Below are 20,429 nucleotides of genomic sequence, written 5' to 3' on the forward strand. Positions count from 1 at the left end.
TGAAGAAGATGGCCACACAATTTCAGACTTGGAAGAAATCCCTATACACGAAATACGTCAAGAAGAACCTAACGCCCAATTTCAATACTACGGGCCCGCTCGCGAAGTTGAGGCCCTACTGGAATGATTTTGTACAGCACAAGACATCGGAAGAGAGTGAGGAACGGGTGAGAAGGAACCAAGAGAATGCCCAACAAAAGGTATACCACCATGGCATGGGATCTGGTGGCTACGCGACTGCCATTCTCAAGTGGGAAAAAATGGAAGCGAACATTCTTGCCAAGGGTATCACACCAGAATCACTTGGCCCAAACGCGCGAAGAATTAATTTTTCGCTCATGGGGGAAGACTGGACCTAGAGACCGGGAAGCTGGTTCATGGCCCAAAACTTGAAAGAGCAACACAAAGATTTTCTTATGCTCTACAAGCTAAAGCTATTGGTGCGTTCAGGCCCAATAGAGAGAAGGATGAACTGACGTATGCCATCGGGACTGTTGAATACAGTGGCCGAACAAGAGGTTTAGGATGAAACATTTCTTGGGAGCATGATTTCCCTAACGACAGAGATACCTACAGAAGTCGGCAGAGAAGGAAGGATGAGGATGCAGCGCGGATCAACAGGTTGTAGGAATATGGTCGTGAGTCACGGGAGGCGTTGCTTCAAGCACAGGAGCGCGAAAAAGACATGCAAGTTAGAATGCAGGACGAAATCATAAAGCAAATGCAAATAGCAATGAGTGCCTAAAGTCAGGCATCAGATCCAGGAATCAACATTAATATTAGCCTCCCTGATCAGTTGAAAAGCAGTTGCGCTTCCACGGAGTTGCCAAATCAAGTTGACGCAATGCTACGTTTTCCCGTGGATGACATCACTACATCGTTTACATCATGTGAGCTACATATTTCAAAAGAGAATGCCACAATCATGGTGGCTCTCGGTGTTTTTTCTCCTCCAGATCCTACCAAGACACCAAGAATTCATGGAGCAATAATACCACCTGAATATGTTAGCGTCTCAGTGGATAGAGTTAACAAATGTTTTAGTGATCCGGCTCTTGATATTTCAGGAGGTGATGGAGAGAAGACTTTAGGAGAAGCAGAGAAGACATTAATACTATGGCGCATGGTAGTAGGTAGTCGTCAGGCCGTATCGATAGGTGTAGAAGAGATTGATCATACATGCATCATATACGTACGTAGCATGTGGGTCTTTGAGCAATATATATATATATATATATATATATATATATATATATATATATATATATATATATATATGGACGAGTATATTTAGTAGCCAGCTACAAAATAAGTTATTCTGTAGTCACCTCCATTTACGATAATTTTATATATTAATTTACTATAATGTCAATACATATTTACGATAGTTGGGTTACTATAACATATGAGAATATTTACCATAATGTTATAGTAAACCACTTAGTAAGGAGTTACTATAAATCTCGTAAATTAACATAGTAATTATCGTAACTCAAAGTTGCTACAGAATAAGTTATTTTGTAGCCAGCTGGAGGTAGTTCTATATATATATATATATATATATATATATATATATATATATATATATATATATATATATATATATATATATATAGTTGTACGTAGCATGGTACGTAGCATGTCGTCTTCCCTGGGCAGTCTCTCCTGCTCCTGCATAAAAGGACCTAGCTCGGTTCACTGTGAGCAGCTCCATCCATCCATCCATCAAGAAGCAATGGCGCAAGCTACTTCCACATCGCTTGTTCTTGCATGCCTGCTGATGGCCACCATCATGGCTCCTGGTGGCACCTCCGGTACCTCGGAGGCCCTGCCCCAACGACGACCGGGGGCGGTGTGCGGCCGCCTGCCACAGCGGCGACGCTGCCAACACTTGGCCGCAGGGGCGGCCTCACCACCACCGACACGGAGGCGCCGCCAACGACGACAGGCGAGAGTGGGCACTGGCCGCCCGCAGCCATGGCGGTGACTCTGTAGGCGGGGGCGGCAGCGGCCTCTCCACCACGGACACGGAAGCGCCGCCCACCACGACAGGCGGCAATGGGCACTGGCCGCCTGCAGCCACGGCGGTGACGCTGCCGCCAATGCCAACAGTCGGCGGCTGCGGCCACGGCCTCTCCACCAGCACGGACACGGAGGCGCTGGGCGGTGGCAAGCTGCCGCTCTGGGTCGAGCGGCTTCTGGCCCTGGGCGGAGCGCGGCCATCGCTCGGAGAAATGGTGGGGACGAAGCGCGTTGTCGTGGCCAAGAACGCCACCAGCGGCGACGGCCAGTTTGCCAGCATCACCGCTGCTTTGGCGGCGCAAGAGGACCAAATTGGTAGCGAGCAAAGTATTCTCACCATATTCATCAAGGAGGGAGTGTACAATGAGACTGTAAACATCATCCGGAAGCATGTGATCCTGATCGGAGAAGGCGCCGGGAAGACGGTGATCACCGGGAACAAGAGCCACCGGTTTCACAACCTCAGCACGCCGGACACTGCTACCGTGAGTAAGTGCCGATCATCCTCAATCACACGCGCGTCTCCTTTGTCGATCACCCATGCATGCATGAGCATGTTTCTTGACTTTGCTTGTTGCGCATGCATGGTGCAGGTGTTCATGGGAAGGGCTTCATGGCCCAGGACCTCACGATCCAGAACACGCCAGGCCCAGAGGGTCTGCAGGCGGTGGCGCTCTTGTCAAGATCGCACTTCTCCGTGGTCTACCGGTGCTCGATCAAGGGGTATCAGGATACCCTCGACGCCGACACCGGAGACCAGATGTATCTGGAGACGGACATCCGCGGCACCGTAGACTTCGTGTTCGGCTACGCCAGGGCGGCCTTCCTCGGTTGCCGGCTCCTGGTTCGCAGCTCCGGCGCCAGCAAGCCCGGCAACGTGGTCACCGCGCAGGGGCGCAGCAAGCCCTTGGACAGATCCGGGTTTGCGTTCCAGAACTGTTCGGTCACCGCCGACGAGGGCGCGAACCTCACGGGGGTGGAGACCTTCCTCGGCCGCCCGTGGAAGGAACACTCCCACGTGATCTTCATGGAGACCTTCCTCGGCTCCATCGTCAACTTCACCGGCTGGGTGGATTGGAACCGGAGCAACGGCCACATTGCAGACACGGTGGTGTATCTGGAGTACGCCAACTACGGGCCAGGCGCCGACACGAGCCGCCGCATCAACACCACCGCCGTGCGCGTCGTCACCGACTGGGGCGAGGCGGCACAGTACACCGCGGACCCTTTCGTCAACGCCAGCGCCTGGATGCCCAAGGACAAGGAGGGCAGGGACATCATCCCCTACGCACGCGGCTTGATCCGCGACCCGGCGTGCCCAGCCCCTCCAACAAGGGCAAGTGCTAGCAAGACCTAGCTCCTCCGACCTCCGACCTCCGACCTCTCCGATCTCCGACCTCCGTCCTCATCATCATCGAGCAGTCCGGCCATCTCCATCAGCGACGACGACAGATCCATGTCCATGCTTGTGCGTGCATGGAAGCACCGTACGTACCAGTAGCTATCTTGCCTAGCCTGCCTGCCTCTGAATCTCAGCAGCAGTCTGCTGGATCGGAGTGAGTAGTAGTACGTACTTGTTAGTTTCGTGTTCTTATTGTGTGTGTGTGCGTTTGTTTAGTTAATTTGTTGTGTGTAGTATGTTCTTCGATCCGTCCTCAGCTCGTCGATGGACAGATCGATGGATCTTCGTCGGTCGTGTCTTGGTTCATTAGCTTGCAGTCTCGATCTCTCTCGTAGTTGTGTGTGTGTGTCTCGAATCTCGATCGATCGATTTGCTAGTAAGGCGCGAGGCAGCCATGTTTAATCTGTGTGCACTGTCTCCATCACTGTAATATGCAGACAGTTGAATGCTTAATTTTCTGCTTCTGAACTAGTAATGGAATGGGAATGCATGGGCGTTCGAGACAGCCATGTTTATTATTTATTTCTCATAACCCAATAATTAATTGTACATATATTATTATATGTATGTATGTATGTATGTATGTATGTTGGTTGATTAGTTCTCATGGACGTACATACGTACGCGTGATGATCAATCTCCAGCTAATATAAGGCCGACTACTAGCAAGCTACTTTGTCATCATAACCCAATAATATCTTAGCCCCAACGCAAAGACTAGCTAGATCCGGACTAAGCTTATTAACACCAAAATAACATTGCTAAAGCACACTGGCTGGACGATCCAAATTAAAGAAAAGCAAGTTTGGGGAGCAACTCGCAACACCAAGCAAAATTGAAAATAAAGCCACTGAAGAAACAGAAATAAAATGGCAACAAATTAAGACAGTTGAAATTGTCTACGACCACTACAGGAACCGCTGGATTCCCCGAGTGCCGGTTGCACTCGGGGAAAGCCCAGTTGCACTCGGGGAAGCCTTCCCCGAGTGCAACACTCGGGGAAGAGCCTCCGGCTAATCCTCTCACGGAAAAGTCGCCTTCCCCGAGTGTCAAAAATCGTGCACTCGGGGAAGGCTTTGCCGAGTGCCGTGCTGGCACTCGGGGAAGACTTGACGCCGTTGGCCGGCGGCCAACGTTGTTTTTTTTTTGATTTTCTTCCCCGAGTGCAACACTCGGGAAAGATTTTTGAATTTTTTTTAAATACTCTTTGCCAAGTGCCGAAGTTCAGGCACTCGGGGAAGAAATTTGTTTTTTTTTATAAAAATCCCTCTTCCTCGAGTGCCACAGCACAGGCACTCGGGGAAGCCACCTCTAAAATTCTTTTTTTTTGTTTTTTGCTTTTCCATGTAAACAACAAAGCATATATATATATATCACAAACCAAACCACAAATCAACAACAATATGTCACAAACCACATTTATATATCACAAACGACCAAATTTGTCCGAAATCCACAATATATTACAAACCACACGTTCAAAAGTACGCACTATTCCAAGTTCACAAGTTCAATACAAAAAACGACTCCGAAGGCGGCTCACGGCGACTGTGAGGGGTGGGACGCCCCAGCGTGCGATCCCGGCGACGGTCCAGGTGGGGATGGCCCGACGTGCGATGCCGGCGACCCTTCGAGATGGTTCGACGCCCCACCCGATTGATGCTGCAAAAAAGAGAGGAGATTGCACGTGAGTGACAAGATAAAAATATAAGGAGTGTAAAGAAAAGTTGAAAATTTCGGCAGCACCTCCCCTGCACGGGGAGGTTTCCAAAACCTGCAAGAAAAACGTCGGCACGAAGGCCGACAACCACATTTCCAGCACGAAGGCCGACACATCAACAAATCCGGCACGAATGCCGACACATCAACAAATCCGGCACGAAGGCCATCACTAGGTTTGACACTAAGCATGAGCAAAGAAAGTAAAACATCCGTACTCATACTCACCGGAGTAGACTCTCGACGATATGGTGGTGGTGGTGGTGGTGCAAGCAGCTCTGCTGGGATCTCCCAACCTTGTTTCTGCCCAAGTTGTTGCACGAACTTGAGCAAACCATCTTGCTGGGCCTCCAAAGCTTGTACCCTCTGACGCTCGGACTCCCGCTCGGCCCGCTCAGCCTCCCTCTCAACCAGCAAACTTGTCTGCTGAGCCCGAAGTTGCTGCAGCTCGGCCTACAACATTTGACCCCAATGTTTCAATAATGCAGAGCTAAGGAACGTAAAAGTAAAAGAACGACGAATGAAACTGGAATACTTACCTGGATTGAAGCCACCGCTGTCTGCCGTTGGCTTATGGGCACGCTAGAGCTCGTGCTCGCTGCTCGTAGGCGGTTGAGAGGAGGAGTACAGCCCGTCTCGAGGATGCCGTCGCCCATGTAAAACCGCCCATGCTTCTTGCCTTGCCCAATCCTCATCACTAGCTCAGGATCAAGGCGCTCCTCGGTCCTCGGATCGTAGTCCGACCCGTGGACTAACCTTGATGCCTCTGTGTACGAACTGAGGCGGGTGTGGACGCTGGAGTTGGTGTATGCCTCTGGGCCCGCATCCGGGTTGTACTCGATGTTGGACTTTGCCGGGCCCATGTGGGCCAGAGCATACGCCGTGAGTTGGCCAATTGGCTGGCCACCGTGCGCCGCCTCCTGCGAGAAAGACAACAACATGTGGTTAGGAATCATGCAGAATTGAGCGCGGCTAGATTAGACAAGTGGTGGAGACTTACATATGTCTTTTTGTATTTGCTGAGGGTGGCGCTGCCCTGATGGTGAGGTACACCTAGCATCAGCATACGGTGCTCGCTTTTCTCTTGGTGCGCCTTCTGCCAGTCCGTGTCCAACCATCTGTCCACTATAGCAGCCCAGCAATCGAGAAAGGTGGCGCACCAGCTCGGAATCACCTACAAGCCATCAGAAGATCAAATTACGCATAGTTAATCTAAAAAGAGATCAATAGGAGATGTTTTCTATTTACTTGTAGGTACTGCTCCCTTGTCAGAATCTCTATCTCTCTTCTTGCCTGAGTTCTGTTCATTCTTGTCAGGAATGTCCATGAGTGTTGCCCAAAGTGCTTCGGCGACATTCTTCTCAGTGTGCATTACATCTATGTTATGTGGAAGGAGAAGGCCATCAAAATAGGGAAGCCTCTCCAATCCCGGCTTATGAGTCCACATATGTTCCACACCATAGCCCACAAAGCGATCTTTCTTTGGCTTATCTTTCTTTGGATTACCTTTCTTTCTTTTACCCTTCTTTGGATTATCTTCCTGCGCTGGGACCACGAGAGCATCTATCTGAGCATGAACCTGGGCACTAGTCATCTTCTAAGGTGCACTAGTCATCACCGTGGCACCTTTCATGAAGTTCTTGGTGTCTCTTCTGAATGCATGGTCAAGAGGGAGGAACTGTCGATGCTTGTCGAACGACGAGAACTTGCCACCCTTCTTCAACCAAATGAACTGTAGAGCTGCCTTGCATACCGGGCATGGATACTTCCCGTGGACACACCAGCCGGCGAATATCCCATACGCCAGAAAGTCATGCATGGAGTATTGGTACCAAACATACATTTTGAAGTTCCTCCTTGTAGCTCGGTCGTAAGTCAATACGCCTTCATTCCAAGCCTCGATCAATTCATCATAAATAGGCTCCATGTACACACCCATTTTGTCTCCCGGGTGTCCAGGAATTATCAATGTCAAGAATATGTTTTGCCGTTGAAGTAGGTCCCCGGGGGGGAGATTGAGGGGGATAGCGAACACGGGCCAACAAGTGTATGGGGCCGACATCATTCCATAAGGATTGAACCCATCCGTTGCCAGCGCAACACGTACATTACGGGCCTCTTCATCTTTGCCACGATGCTTGGCATTAAAGCTTTTCCATGCTTCACCATCTGCTAGATGTATCATCTTGTCTTTATTGTATCGAACACCATTCTTGTGCCATCTCATCTGTTTCGTGGACTCCTCTTTCATGAATAACTGTTTGAGCCTCGGTATGATCGGAAGGTGTCGTAGGACTTTCATGGGGATCCTCTCATTCTGCTCCTTCTTGCCATCACCTTTGTCTACCTCCACATATCTAGAGGATTTACAATTTGGACAGTACTTTGCATCCTTATGTTCTTTCCTAAATAGGACGCACCCCTTTGGACAACAATGTATCTGCTCATACGGCATCTTCAGTGCCCGAAGGAGTTTCGTTGACTCATACAAGTTTGGAGGCAGCTGATGACCCGCCGGAAGCAGATCCCCAATAATTGCCACCATATCATCGAAGCATTTTCGAGTCATGTTGTGCTGTGACTTCAACCCCAATAGGCGCCCAATGGCATCCAGTTGAGAAATCGATGTCTTCTCATGTAGGAACTTCTGTGCCGATTCCAACATGTCCAAGAACACCTTAGCGCTTGGCTCTGGCTCCTCCTCCCCATCCTCCTGCTCGTCCTCCGTACGTCCTTCAGCGAACATCGCATCCGCATAGTCACCTAACCATCCTGCTACCCCACCATCACCATCAAATGCCTCCAAGCCTCGTCTCACGACCTCCTCTCTAGGACGGTAGGGTTCACCATGGTGCACCCACCGGGTATAGTTTGGCATAAATCCATACTTGCAAAGATGCTTCATCATGACTTCCCTTGTTCTTCTTTTCTTGTTTTCACATTCGCTGCAGGGACAGAACGTGTCTCTCGCTCCCTTAGCTGCCTTAAATGCATGGTCCAAGAATTTCTCGGTCTTATCCATCCATTCACGGGTGATTTGAGACTGACTTGGGCGTCCCGTGTACATCCACTCACGGGTATCCATCCTCTAGCATATACACATAACGGAGTAAAGTAACCATAAGTCGCATCTGCACGGCGTGCCTACTGTCTAATAGGTGAGGATAGGTCCTAATCCCACCCGTGGATGCGTAGATGAGGTTAGTTTCCATGCTCTACTCCGATCCGAGACAGAATTTCGGCAGCACCTACCCGCTGCTCTCCCGATACATGTCCTGGAAGGGAGAGTGTGTATCTAGAGAACAACAGGGAGGTGGTGCCGAAACTCCGTCTCAGATCCGATCAGAACATGGAAACTAACCCATCTACCCATCCGCGGACTGTCCAATTACACCTGGACAATCCAAAATAGATACGGTCATAGATATGTGGAGATCCGCATACCTCCAATCATATCTGTTTCGGACAGGAGACGCCTAACTGGGCTACACCGATCTACGTACGACAACGGTAAGGAAAAGAGCTTAATTATACCTAGGGTGGCGGTGGAGAAAGGTTAGCGACGCAGTGGCGAGTCGGTGCAGTGGCGAGTCGGCGCTGTGCAGGTAGGACCGCAGCGCCGACGAAGACGATCGGGGTCGCCTAGGTGCTCCGATTCCCCTGCGATAGGTCCTGCTCTGCAAAAGAAGAAAAACAGCACTATAAGTACAAAATTTCGGCAGAACCTCCCCTAGATGGGGAGGTTTCGATAACCTTCAAGAAAAACCGTCGACACGATGGCCGACGTCCACATTTGGGGCACGATGGCCCACACATCCACAATTCCGGCACGAAGGCCGTCAACACATAAACGGCGCGATGGCCGACAACCAGAACGGGACGGTTCGTATACCTTGGGCGTTGGCGGGACGTGCACGCAGAGAAGAAGACGCAGACAACGGGACAGGACGTGGCGACGGAGGCACCTCCTCCCCTTCTTTCTCCTTCTCCTCCCCTTCCCCTTCTTCTTCACCTTCTTCTTCCTCCCTCCTCCTTCCTCCACCTACCTCCTCCTTCTCTGCTCCCTGACCAGCGCCAGGGGCCGGGCTCCACACGGACAGACGGACGAACAGGGGCCAGGCGGCTTGCCTCGGGGTCAGGGAGGGGGCGCGCCGGCCGGACGGGCCCCGACGCGTAGGGATAGGGGCGCGCCGGTGGGGCCGCGCCGCCGTCTCGGGCTACGGGGCGCACCGGCGGGGCCTGCGGGGCTACGGGGGCGCGTGGCGCGGGGGCTGCGGGGGCGCGCCGGCGGGGCCGCGACGCCGTCTCAGGTTGTGGGAGCGCGCCGGCGAGGCCTGCTGGGGCGCGCGGCGCGGGGGCTGCGGCGGCGCGCGGCGCTGCGGGGGCTGCGGGTGGCGCGCGGCACTGCGGGGGCTGCGGGGGCGCACGGCGAGGGCTGTGGGACGCGGTGGCGCTAGGCCAGCGAGCGCTGTGGGGGCGCGCGGCAAGCGGCAGCGGCAGAGGGAGCTGGCGGCGGTGGGGTAGCGCACGGGCGGGGCGGGCTGGCCGGTTTGGGGTGGGGTGGCCGGTTAGGTTTAGATAAGGCCTGCTGGGCCTTTTTTTTAAGTCTTCCCCGAGTGCCCTGTCCTGGCACTCGGGAAAGAGCCTCTTCCCCGAGTGCCAGGGAAGGCACTCGGGGAAGAATTTTTATTTTTTTTGTTTTTTACCTCATTTTTTTTGTGAGGCCTTCCCACATTGTTTAAAACTGCATGTTCATATTTGGGACAATTTTGACTTATTTTGTTATATTTCGTTAGTTTTTTTCGTTTCGTTGAATTTTTTTGCATACTTCGAATTTGAACTGCAGGTGCATGAAATAATGGAATTTGGTGATTCAAAAAATTATATTAATGATATTTGGTGTATGTTGATGCCTTATCCAGGAACTCGCATGAAATGTCGACCATCTTGTTGACGTAACATGACGAACAATTTATGGGAAAAGTGTATTTAAATTATATAAAATCCGAACGAAGTCCGAAAATCACGAAACCTGTCTGGGCGTCGTGTTATCGCATGTAGAGGCTATGATAAAAAATCGAGAAGGTTTCGACGAAGTTGCAACGTCGGATGCCTAAAACCCAGACATCTCCGCGGAGATCTACGGAGATGTGATCTGCGGAGATGTCTGGGTTTTAGGCATCCGACGTTGCAACTTCGTCAAATTCTTCTCGATTTTTTATCATAGCCTCTACATGCGATAACACGACGCCCAGATAGGTTTTGTGATTTTCGGACTTTGTTCGGATTTTATATAATTTAAATACACTTTTCCCACAAGTTGTTCGTCATGTTACGTCAACAAGATGGTCGACATTTCATGCGAGTTCCTGGATAAGGCATCAACATACACCAAATATCATTAATATAATTTTTTGAATCACCAAATTCCATTATTTTATGCACCTGCAGTTCAAATTCGAAGTATGCAAAAAAATTCAACGAAATAAAAAAAAACTAACGAAATATAACAAAATAAGTCAAAATTGTCCCAAATATGAACATGCAGTTTTAAACAATGTGGGAAGGCCTCACAAAAAAAATGAGGTAAAAAAACAAAAAAAACAAAAATACTTCCCCGAGTGCCTTCCCTGGCACTCGGAGAAGAGTCCCTTTCCCGAGTGCCAGGACAGGGCACTCGGGGAAGGAAGCCTCTTCCCCGAGTGTCCTGTTCTGACACTCGAGAAAGGGCCTCTTCCCCGAGTGCCAGGAAAGGCACCCGGGGAAGAATTTTTGTTTTTTTAAGTTTTAACGGCGTGGGCGGGGTGAACCGTCAAGTAGCATGTTTCTTTGCCGAGTGCCGATCTTCCCCGAGTGTTGCACTCGGGGAAGAGTGCCTTTGCCGAGTGCTGCTCTTTACCGAGTGCCAGGTTCTCTGAGGCACTCGGGAAAGCCTCTCTTCCCCGAGTGCAATTCTTCCCCGAGTGCAACACTCGGGGAAGATCCTCTTTCCTGAGTGTCCGATTTTTGGCACTCGGGGAAGCCAGCGACACTCGGGGAATTTTGTCTCTTCCGTAGTGGACACAGAGACAGAGTTGGAAAACTTCCGAGACCTAAGAAAGAAAGCTTTAGACAGATAAAAATAGAAGAATCGAGCAATTATATATGCAAGCAGAGAAACGCGCCCCAGATGCAACAACCGATGGACAGCGCCACGTTATTTCCAACAACAGGAACAACTCGATCCAGAGCTTAGCTAGCTTGGGTAAACCGGAAACCACACCACCCATTCCAGCCAAAAAAGAAGCCCAATGCCATGTTTCCAGGCAAGCGCAGCTCACCCAAACCAACCAAATAACAACTTGGCTCAAAGTCCATACCAATACCGATCACTCCCATGTTTTTGACACTCCACTACCGGAGAGAACTACTTTGCCGAGTGCATTCCATCGGGCACTCGGCAAAGGCAGTCTTTGCCGAGAGCCAGACCCAGCGGCTCTCGGCAAAGAAATGCCGTCGGCAAATCTACCTTTGGCACTTGGCAAAGATTGGCCGTCGGCAAAAATCTGCCTTTGCCAAGCGCCGGCAAAGATTGGCCGTCGGCAAAAAAAATTTGCCGAGTGCCGGACGCTCGGCAAATTCCGTCCGTCGGCAAAGGTGGCCGGCGTGACGGCGGCCACCTGCCGTCAGCCTTTGCCGAGCGCCCCGCCGTTTGGCGCTCGACAAAGAATTTTTTTATTTTTTTTAAATTATTTGCCGAGTGCCACGTGCCCTGGCACTCGGTAAAGACTTCTTTGCCGAGTGCTAAGGGTGGCACTCGGCAATTTTTTTTGTTTTTTTGGCGCCATATTTTTTGTGGGGTCTTGCTACAGTAATTACATCTCCATTTCAAAATTTGGGACAATTTTGAGTTTTTTACTATATTTCCTTAATTATTTTTTTCGTTGAATTTTTTCGAATATTCCAAATTTGAACTGCAGGTACATGCAATAATGGAATTTGGCCATTCAAAAATGGTATTCATGATGTTTAGCGTATGTTGAGGCCGTATCTAGGAACTCACATGAAATTACGAGCATCTCGTTGTCGTAACATGACGAGGTACTTGCGGGGAAAGTGTATTTAAATTATATAAAATCTAAACGAAGTCCGAAAATCACGAAACTTGTTGAGGTGTCTTCTAATCACATGCGGAGGCCGTGGTAAAAAATTGAGAAAGTTTCGAGCAAGTTGTGACATCGGATGCCTAAAACCAGACTTCTCCTAGTCCGACGTCACAACTTGCTCGAAACTTTCTCAATTTTTTACCACGGCCTCCGCATGTGATAACAAGACACCTCGACAAGTTTTGTGATTTTCGGACTTTGTTTGGATTTTATATAATTTAAATACACTTTCGCCGCAAGTACCTTGTCATGTTACGACAACGAGATGCTCGTAATTTCATGTGAGTTCCTGGATACGGCCTCAACATACGCTAAATATCATGAATATCATTTTTTGAATGACCAAAATCGATTATTCCATGTACCTGCAGTTAAAATTTGGAATATTCGAAAAAATTCATCGAAAAAAATAATTAATGAAATATAGTAAAAAAACTCAAAATTGTCCGAAATTTTGAAATGGAGATGTAATTACTGTATCAAGGCACCACAAAAAATATGGGGCCAAAAAAACAAAAAAAAAATTAATTTGCCGAGTGCCACCCTTGGCACTCGGCAAAGAAGCCTTTGCCGAGTGCCGGGGCACGTGGCACTCGGCAAAGATTTAAAAAAAAAATAAAAAAAAATCTTTGTCGAGTGCCCCTTTCTGGAGCACTCGGCAAAGGCGCAATAGAAAATGGGCCGCCGGCCCAGAATCCCCCCCACCCCAGAACCCTATCTTCTCCCTTGCGCCCGCCCGCCCGCTCGCTCCCGACGCCCGCCGCCGCCACAATGCCGCCGACGCTCCGCCGCGCTTCCCCGGCCCGCCAGTGCCGCTCGCCCGCCCACGCCGCCCCCGCCCGCCCGCCCTCGCAAGCGCCGCCCGGTAGTGCCGCCCGCACGCGAAGCTCGCACACACGCGCGCCGGCGCGCCCACGCCGGTGAGCCCCCGCCACCGCGCGCCCTCGCCCCTGCATCCCCCGCCCCCGAGCACCCCCATCCCAGCCGTGCCACCCGACCGCGCGGCTCCCAGGCGCTCGCCGCCGCCGTTAGCGCGGCCCGCCGCCGCTGTCCGCGTGTGCTGCCACCGCTGACGCGCGCGGCCATCCTCCCTTGCACGCGCTGGCCCCGCGCGCCCCCGTGCTCCCCTGGTCTTGTCGCCGGCTTGGAAGAAGGAGGAGGAAGCAACAGTAAGAAGAAGAAGGGAGGAGAAGAAGGAAGAAGGAAGAAAAAAGTGGAGAAAGAAAGAGAAGGAAAAGGAAGAAGAAGGAGAAGGAGAAGGAAAAAAGAGAAGAAAAAGGAAGGAGGAGGAGGAGAGGAAGGAGGAGGAGAAGGGGAGAGGGGGAGAGGGGGAGGAAGCCGAGGTGGAGGGGAGGAGGAGGTGCCTCGGCCGTCTTCTCCGCATGCCCATCCCACCGATGCCCCTACCGTCACCGAACCGCCTACGAGCGTGGGCAAGGTATATCCACCCTTTCTCTGCTTGTCGGCCTTCATGCCGTTGTGATGTCGGCCTTCGTGCCGCTGTGCTTATCGGCCTTCGTGCCGTTTGTGCTTGTCGGCCTTTGTGCCGTTGTTTTTTGCAGGTTTTGGAAACCTCCCCGTACAGGGGAGGTGCTGTCAAAATTTTAAACTTATAGTGTCGTGTTTCTTCTTTTGCAGAGCAGGACCTGTCGGAGGTGACCCGGAGGTCCCCGATCGTCTTCGTCGGTGTTGCGGGTCTTCCTGCACTACGTCGCCTCGCCACTGCGTCGACTCGCCACTGCCCCGCTAGACTGACTTCACCGACAACCTAGGTATAAATCACCTCTTTTTTCGCTTGTCTGTCGTCGTAGATCGGTGTAGACCAGTTAGGCGCCTCCCGTTCGAAAGAGATATCTTTGGAGGTATGCAGATCTTTGCATATCTGCGACCGTATCTGTTTTGGATTGTCCACGTTTTTTGGACAGCCCGCGGATGCGTAGATGGGTTAGTTTCCATGGTCCGCTCCGGTCCGAGATGGTGTTTCGGTATCACCCCCTGTTGTTCTCCAGATACACACTCTCCCTTGCAGGACGTGTATCGGGAGAACAGCGGGGAGGTGCTGTCGAAATTCTGTCCGGGATAGGAGCGGAGCATGGAAACTAACCTCATCTACGCATCCACCGATGGGATTAGGACCTATCCTCACCTATTAGAGAGTAGGGACACCGCGTAGATGCAATTGATGGTCACCTGTGGAGATGTTATATATGCTAGAGGATGGAGGGCCGTTAGTGGATGTACACGGGCCGAACAAGTCAGGGTGATGTCAGCATTGAATGGATGAACAAGACCGATCGTTTCTTGAAGCGTGCATTTGGCAAGGCCGCTAGATACCCGAAAATGGCTTTGTGTCCCTGCAGCAAGTGTGGTAACAGGAGAATGCGAAACTAGGAAGTCATGGGTATACATCTGCACAAGAATGGGTTTACGCCGAACTACACCCGGTGGGTCCACCATGGTGAAGCCGATCGTATGAGAGAGGAGGTGGTGAGACCACGCGTCGAGGCTTTCGATGCTGATGCCGGGGTAGCAGACATGGTAGATGACGTTCACCAAGCACAGTTTGCTGAAGGACGTGAGGAGGAGGAGATGCAAGCAGCCATAGATGCATTCAAGTACATGATGGACTCGGCGGCGAAACCCCTTCACGCTCATTTTGAGGTCTCTCAGCTGGATGCCATTAGTCGCTTGATGGAGTTGAAGTCCGATTTGAACATGAGTCGAGAAGGCTTCGATAAGGTGTTGGCTGTGGTTGGCACCCTGCTTCCAAAGGACCACATGTTGCCGAAGACCATGTACGAGGCACATAAGCTCCTTAAAGCACTGAAGATGCCGTATGAGCAGATACATGCTTGTCCGAACGGGTGTGTCCTATTTCGAGAAGAACACAAGGAGGCAAAGTACTATCCGAAGTGTAAAGCCTCTAGGTTCCTGGAGGTAGAGTCTGGTGATGGTGGTGGCCAGAAGAGGCAGCTTAAGATACCCGTCCGAGTCTTACGGTATCTTCCCTTCGTGCCGAGGCTTCAAAGGCTATTCATGACCGAGGAAACCGCGAAACAGATGACGTGGCACAAGAATGGCAAATGGTACAATCCTGACAAGATGGTACATTCATCTGATGGTGAAGCATGGACTAGCTTTAATGACAAACATCATCTGAAATCCGATGAGGCTCGTAATGCACGTGTCGCGCTGACAACAGATGGGTTCAATCCTTATGGCATGATGGCCGCCCCTTACACATGTTGGCCCATGTTTGTTATCCCCCTCAATCTCCCCCCTGGAGTCGCCTTTCAACGACATAACGTGATCTTGACGTTGATAATTCCTGGACACCCGGGGAAGAATATGGGTGTGTTCATGGAGCCTGTGATTGATGAATTGGTCAAAGCTTGGAATGAAGGGGTATGGACATACGATCTTTAAATAACTTAGTTACCTTTGCATTACTGAAACATTCGATTGAAATGTTGCAGGCTGAGAACGAGAGGATGGCTCAGGAGCTACGGGACCTGGCAGCGAGGACCGAGCAGGCCGAGCGGGCCGAGCGGGAAAGGCAGGCCAAGCAGCTAGCGGAGATTACGACGTTCCTACAGAACTTTGGGCAAATGCACGGTGTAGCTGTGCCGCAGTTCGCTCCACCGCTGCCGCCAGTTATAGCTAGTCCTGTGAGTATGAAACCAACACTACTACATAAACGATTTTGCGCAGCGTTGCACTTTTGCACTCCGTGACGGGCACTTTTGCACTCCCACGATTTACCGCGGCAGGTATTTTTTATTTACCGCAGCGGGCACTTTTGCCCACCACGGTAAATCGATTTACCGTGGCGGGCACCTTAAGATGTCCGCCACGGAAAATACCATATTTACCGTGGCGGACATCTTAAGGTGCCCGCCACGGTAAATCGATTTACCGTGGCGGGCATTTTATAAGGCCCGCCGCAGTAAATACGGTCCGATCCAGAGCCCAGATACGGTCCAATTCTGAGGTCACGTATATATACAAGAGCCTAGGGTTTCACTGTGAGTCCTCAGTGCCGCACCACACTTCTCTCCCTCGTCCCTGCCCTACCCCTCCTCTCTCGCGCCGCACCACTCTCTCTCCCCTGCCCTACACTCCTCTCGGCGGCCCTCCTCCCTCCGCTCCTCTCTCCCCGGCGACGCGCTCCCTGCCCTCCTCTCCCTGGCGGCGCTCGGCTCGGCACGGCGCGCGCGGCGGCGCTCGGTGAGGCGAGGCAAGGCAGGGCGGCGGTGAGGCGTGCTCGGCTCGGCGAGGCGCGCGTGGCGGCACTCAGCGAGGTGAGGTGAGTCAGGGCGGCAGCGAGGCGCGCTCGGCGAGGCCCGCGCGGCGGCGTCTGCGGTGGATCTAGGGCACCCGGTATGTCTCTCCCTTTCTCTCCCACCCTCTCCCTCCCACCCTCTCTCCTCTCAGTCCTCCCTCATCTCTCTCTCTCATAGGCGAGGTGCTGCGCGGCGCAGGGACGGGCACACGGCGGCGGATCTAGGCGGCCGCGTCGACTCCCTGCGACGTGGATCCACACGACAGCGGATCTAGGGTGGATGCGTGGATCCAGGCCGAGCGCGTCGACTCCCTGCTCCCGCGACATGGATCCACACGGCGGCGGCATGGATCCATGGCAAGACGGCCCCAACCTGCGGCGTCGGCGCAGATCCGGCGACGGATCCGGCGAGGAGGAGACCCCGGCGGCGGATCCAGTGAGGTGCGGTGGCTCCAGTATTGGGTCTTTGAGCAATATATATATATATATATATATATATATATATATATATATATATATATATATATATATATATATATATATATATATATATATATATATATATATATATATATATATATATATGGGCGAGTATATTCAGTAGCCAGCTACAAAATAAGTTATTCTGTAGTCACCTCTATTTACGATAATTTTATATATTAATTTACTATAATGTCAATACATATTTACGATAGTTGGGTTACTATAACATATGGGAATATTTACCATAATGTTATAGTAAACCATTTAGTAAGGAGTTACTATAAATCTCGTAAATTAACATAGTAATTATCGTAACTCAAAGTTGCTACAGAATAAGTTATTTTGTAGCCAGCTGCAGGTAGTTCTATATATATATATATATAGTTGTACGTAGCATGGTACGTAGCATGTCGTCTTCCCTGGGCAGTCTCTCCTGCTCCTGCATAAAAGGACCTAGCTCGGTTCACTGTGAGCAGCTCCATCCATCCATCCATCAAGAAGCAATGGCGCAAGCTACTTCCACATCGCTTGTTCTTGCATGCCTGCTGATGGCCACCATCATGGCTCCTGGTGGCACCTCCGGTACCTCGGAGGCCCTGCCCCAACGACGACCGGGGGCGGTGTGCGGCCGCCTGCCACAGCGGCGACGCTGCCAACACTTGGCCGCAGGGGCGGCCTCACCACCACCGACACGGAGGCGCCGCCAACGACGACAGGCGAGAGTGGGCACTGGCCGCCCGCAGCCATGGCGGTGACTCTGTAGGCGGGGGCGGCAGCGGCCTCTCCACCACGGACACGGAAGCGCCGCCCACCACGACAGGCGGCAATGGGCACTGGCCGCCTGCAGCCACGGCGGTGACGCTGCCGCAAATGCCAACAGTCGGCGGCTGCGGCCACGGCCTCTCCACCAGCACGGACACGGAGGCGCTGGGCGGTGGCAAGCTGCCGCTCTGGGTCGAGCGGCTTCTGGCCCTGGGCGGAGCGCGGCCATCGCTCGGAGAAATGGTGGGGACGAAGCGCGTTGTCGTGGCCAAGAACGCCACCAGCGGCGACGGCCAGTTTGCCAGCATCACCGCTGCTTTGGCGGCGCAAGAGGACCAAATTGGTAGCGAGCAAAGTATTCTCACCATATTCATCAAGGAGGGAGTGTACAATGAGACTGTAAACATCATCCGGAAGCATGTGATCCTGATCGGAGAAGGCGCCGGGAAGACGGTGATCACCGGGAACAAGAGCCACCGGTTTCACAACCTCAGCACGCCGGACACTGCTACCGTGAGTAAGTGCCGATCATCCTCAATCACACGCGCGTCTCCTTTGTCGATCACCCATGCATGCATGAGCATGTTTCTTGACTTTGCTTGTTGCGCATGCATGGTGCAGGTGTTCATGGGAAGGGCTTCATGGCCCAGGACCTCACGATCCAGAACACGCCAGGCCCAGAGGCACTACTGGAAACAGAGACTTTGCCGAGTGCAAAATTCTTTGCCGAGTGTTAAAAATCGGGCACTCGGCAAAGACCTTCTTTGCCGAGTGCCGCACTCGGCAAAGAATTGCACTTTGCCGAGTGCCACGCGCTCGGCAAAAAAGTGCACTCGGCAAAGGACTTCTTTGCCGAGTGCCAGACTCTCGGCAAAAACTCGGCACTCGGCATAGGCTGCCCCGCGTAACAGTGTTCGGCCACGTCCTTCTTTGCCGAGCGCCTGCTGTTAGACACTCGGGAAAGATTTGTTTTTTTTTGTTTTTAATTTCTTTGCCGAGTGCCCCAGATCTGGCACTCGGCAAAGATTTAAATTTTTTTTTAATTCTTTGCCGAGCGTCTCAGATCTGGCGCTCAGCAAAGAAATTTTTTTTTATTTTTAAAATACTTTGTCGAGTGCCCCCTGGACGGCACTCGGCAAAGATTTAATTTTTTTTATTATTTCTTTGCCGAGTGCTCCTGTGGGTGCACTTGGCAAAGAGGAAATTTTAAAAAAAATTAAAACATTCTTTGCCGAGTGCCTGATGGCTGGCACTCGGCAAAGACACCCTTTGCCGAGTGCCATGCCCCGGCACTCGGCAAAGTTTTTTTGTTTTTTTTGTTTTTGGCCTCCAATTTTTTTGTGCAACCTTTTTAAAGCATCAGGAACTCCTAGTTACAAGTTGGGGATTTTTTGTGGCTTTTTGTTATATTTAGTTACTTTATTTCGTTTACTTCAATTTTTCCGGAAATTAGAAATTTGAACTGCACGTGGTACGAATAATGGAGTTTAATGATTCGAAAATTGATAGTCATGTTAGTGAGTGTTATGAGAGGCCGTATCCAGGAACGGACCCGAAATTTCGGAGATCTTGTTCACGAAACATGTCCGCGAAATTGCGTGTGAAGTGTTTATAAATTCTATAAAAAACAAACGAAGTCCGAAAATCATGAAACTTGTTGAGATGTCGTGATATCATATGTGGAGGCTATGAAAAAAATTTCAGAAGATTTCGTGCACGTTGTCACGTACGATGCTTACAAACCAGGATATCTCCACATGTGAGATCAGATATCACGTGTAGAGATGTCCTGGTTTGTAAGCATCGTACGTGACAACGTGCACGAAATCTTCTGAAATTTTTATCATAGGCTCCACATATGATATCACGACATCTCAACAAGTTTCATGATTTTCGGACTTCTTTTGCTTTTTATAGAATTTAAAAACACTTTGTACGCAAGTTCGCGGTCATGTTTTGTGAACAAGATGTCCGAAATTTCGGGTCTGTTCCTGGATACGGCCTCACACTACACCTAGTAACATGACTATCATTTTTTGAATCATTAAATTCCATTATTCGTACCACGTGCAGTTCAAATTTATATTTTTTGAAAAAATTCAAGTAAACGAAATAAAGTAACTAAATATACAAAAAAGATATAAAAAATCCTCAAATTCTAACTAGGAGTTCCTGGTGCTTTAAAAGGGATGCACAAAAAATTTGGAGGCCAAAAACAAAAAAAATAAAAAAACTTTGCCGAGTGCCGGGGCATAGCACTCGGCAAAGGGGGTCTTTGCCGAGTGCCAATAGTAAGACACTCGGCAAAGAAGGTTTTGATTTTTTTTAAAAAAAATCCTCTTTGTCGAGTGCCTCCACAGGAGCACTCGGCAAAGAATTTTTTTGAAAAAATTAAATCTTTGCCGAGTGCCGTGCCAGGGGCACTCGGCAAAGTCTTTTTTAAAAAAAAATCTTTGCCAAGTGCCAGGTCTGGGACACTCGACAAAGAATTAAAAAAAATTTAAAAAAACCTTTGCCGAGTGCCAGATCGGAGGCACTCGGCGAAGGGGTGATTTAACCTGCCGGCCCAACTGGCCCGCACACATGCACTCCCTTCTCTGGCGTCGCAGCGAGG

General features: G+C 50.8%; 1 protein-coding gene across 1 annotated transcript; it reads left to right on the forward strand.

Annotated features, from left to right (window-relative positions):
- The first annotated feature begins 2,102 nt into the window (after positions 1 to 2,102).
- Positions 2,103 to 3,379, forward strand: LOC136479185 (pectinesterase-like). Its single transcript, XM_066477131.1, has 2 exons — positions 2,103 to 2,511; positions 2,616 to 3,379. The coding sequence occupies exons 1-2, from the start codon at positions 2,103 to 2,105 to the stop codon at positions 3,377 to 3,379; spliced, it is 1,173 nt and encodes a 390-aa protein (XP_066333228.1).
- The last annotated feature ends 17,050 nt before the right edge of the window (positions 3,380 to 20,429 follow it).

The sequence above is a fragment of the Miscanthus floridulus genome, chromosome 9, assembly GCF_019320115.1.
Source record: "Miscanthus floridulus cultivar M001 chromosome 9, ASM1932011v1, whole genome shotgun sequence".
Lineage (NCBI taxonomy): Eukaryota > Viridiplantae > Streptophyta > Magnoliopsida > Poales > Poaceae > Miscanthus > Miscanthus floridulus.